Consider the following 3,076-nt stretch of genomic DNA (forward strand, 5'->3'; position numbering starts at 1 on the left):
CCTGTTTTTATTATTTTTTATTCTCTTTAAAATAAAAATTAAAAATTAAAAAACAAGTAAATAAAGGAGAAAAAAGATAATTTTATTTTTCCTTATAACCAATAAGAGGTAGAATATTGAAGGAACATATTCTTTCATGAATACACACATATATTTCATTCGACTGCATAGAGCTGTATTTTCTGTACATTACAAGGCTTATGAGCCAAGAAAACAATTCTTTATTAAAAAAAAACTTAAGGAGAAAGGGCTTATCACATTCCTGTTTATGATACAGCAAGAATATGCAGCAGATTGATTTTCCTCTTAGTGCAGAAGACCTCTGTAAATGTCAATATAAATGTCCAGTTACATAGGAACCAAACTGGAAGGTATCTGGAATTTTTATTACTCTATTAATCTACTGAGTGATTGGGGTCAATGTTAATGGAATACATTTAAGAATATATTTTGGATTGCTGTTCTGGGCACCTTTCAGATTACTGATGAGGAGAGAGGACAGTATACAAAACCAGGGTCATCTGTAACTTGAAGCATAGCAGAAAAAGTAAATTTAAATCTCCTTAAAAATAAATGTTGTGACTACCTGTCTTGATCTCTCTGTAGACCATTGGCTTGCGAAGACTCAGATGTCTCACAGCTTGTTTTTTTTATGCCTGTGTGATTGTATAGTTTCTGTGATATGTTCATGGAAAGAAAATAAATATTCTGCATATGTTCTGCTGTCTTTTTAAAGAAAAAATTATTTATTTATTTGGTACAGGGTCTTGCTAAGCAGGATGGACTCATAGTGATTGTCCTGCCTCAGCCTCCCCAGTGCTAGGACCACAGACATGTGCCACCATGCCTGGTTTTGGGGCTGGCACGGCATGTGGTGCCAGGGATCAAACTTGGGCTCCTGCACTTGCCAGGCAGGTGCTTAGACCACTGAGCTATCTCCCCAACCCTCTGCTGTTAAGGACTCTTTTTTTCTGTTGAGAGGTTGTTTACGCTATACCACTACTCCTTCATAAATGACTTTGTTCTCTTTATCTACATCTACTGTTTTAGTCTAAGTGTAATAACTTTGAAACTCTAGTTTTAGGTAGATGTATAAATCCTGGGGATGTATAAACTCTAAGTTTTCTTGTCTTAGCTTTGCAGGGACTTTTGTACTTGTGAGCACCCTTATGGTTGAGGGAGTCAGGTAAGCTGTGCTGCTTTACCTGACAGATAAAGAACTTCATAAAAGTTGGAACAGAGTGAGGACCGACTGCTCTATGGTGAGCAGGGATGATCGCTCTCTAGGCCCTGGTTAATTTGAAACCTTTTACTATATATTTAAATGGTAAATTGCCTATGAATGCAGTGGACTTAAGGACAACACTGTATCTTTTTTTTAGAATCTTTATGTTTTTTCTCTTTCTTTCTTTCTTCTTCTTTCTTTCTTTCTTTCTTTTTTTTTTTTTTTTTTTTTTGTACTGGGTATTGAACTCAGGACATTGCGCTTACCAGGCAGGCACTTAGGCCACTGAGCTACATACCAGTCAACATTATATGTTTTATACCGGGTGAGGAGCATATGTCTGTTCAACTTCTCACCTTCAGTGAATTGCTACAGAAGTAACTCGTGAGAATCTACAGACATCTGATCAGAAAATAGAATTAAGACTGGTCCAAGGAAATTGATTATGTATAGTTGTTTTCCGCTAGAGTTTGCAACATACCACAAAGCCTGAGGCCTCCATGATCTAGTCTGAATGTGGAGTTCTGACTATCAGGTTGCATTGCATAGCCAAGATCCGTGAGTCTGGATGAAATCCTAACACTCTCAGTCAGGGCTGCTAGGATGGAGGCTTTTGCACATCAGGCAGCCCTCTCTCTAAACCTTTCCTCTGTCCTTAGACTGCCCCTACGGTACCTTCGGGATGGAATGCAAAGAGACTTGCCACTGCCAGTCAGGCATATGTGACAGGGTGACAGGCAAATGTCTGACACTTCCCTTCTTCCAATATTCAGCAGCGACATCTTCTACCAGGAGGCTTGTTTCTCACACAGGTAAGAACAGATTCCGCTAACCCTTTGCAGCAGTACGGTTACTCTGGGTTTGAATCACTCAAAACGTATCCGTGTGTAGATTTTAATGTTTTTGTTTTCTTTATTTTACTCAGGGAACAGGTAGGTGGCAGTTGCATCTGGTTGTTGTTGCTATTTTCTAAAAGATCCCATGAATAACTTCAGAGGATTATATATTATAATTTCTCATAAAGTTATCCTGGGTATATGAAGCATGCAGAAGATTGATTACCAAAAACATATAATGAAAAGAACCAACTGAGATATGCAAAGTTCCTCAAATTCTTCAGTGATCTGTTTTAAATATTTATTAGACAAAACTATTCTTCTCCCAACTACACAGAAAAAGGACAGTTAAGAATTTACTGGATAAGGTTTAAGAGTCAAGATAAAAAGAGAGAACATTTCTTTTAAATCAATTGGAAACATTGAGATGAAGTAATTCCAAGTATGTGTTCTTATGGGCTTTGCAGAAGATAAGAAGTAGTACCTGTGATTGAAGTTTTGGGAATGAGTGAAATTGTGGTTATATTCATATGCAGCTTGTAAAGCCATGGGGATTTCTCACACAGGTTGAGGAATATATAGCCTGGAGGATGGCATGATGCACATACGTGGTTATCTTGTTGATTAATGGCTGAGCTTCCTGAAAGCTATCAAATTGAAAGTATCACTTAGAATGACGTGTGTCTAAATAAACATAGAAGATGACATTGCATTGCATAAACGTATAAAGTGAAACACATCACTAAAGCTGTTTCCTCCATTGCAAGGATAGCGATTATAATTAGTAATAATATGTTATGCATTTAAATTACTAAAGACAGATTGCCAATATTTTCACTGCCCAAAAATGGCATGAGAAGTGATGAATATGATAATTTGCTGTGTTTGATCATTCCACAGTAGACATATGCAGCAGAGCATCATGTTGTACCCTAAATGGACGCATTATAAGACATTTAAAAATGAAGTATTGGCCGGGGAGATGGCTCAGTGGAATAAGCGCTTCCCTAGCAAG

At 37.4% G+C, this 3,076-nt stretch overlaps 1 protein-coding gene across 1 annotated transcript in view; it reads left to right on the plus strand.

The window, feature by feature from the left end:
• Window positions 1-3,076, plus strand: part of Esm1 (endothelial cell specific molecule 1) — a 20,858-nt gene that overhangs the window by 1,805 nt on the left and 15,977 nt on the right. Inside the window, exon 2 of the mRNA XM_004623095.2 lies at window positions 1,885-2,037. Within this exon, the coding sequence (XP_004623152.1) occupies window positions 1,885-2,037 (153 nt within the window). The remainder of the gene's footprint in view (window positions 1-1,884; window positions 2,038-3,076) is intronic.

This window comes from Octodon degus, unplaced genomic scaffold, assembly GCF_000260255.1.
Source record: "Octodon degus isolate 3935 unplaced genomic scaffold, OctDeg1.0 scaffold00001, whole genome shotgun sequence".
In the NCBI taxonomy this organism is placed as follows: Eukaryota; Metazoa; Chordata; class Mammalia; order Rodentia; family Octodontidae; genus Octodon; species Octodon degus.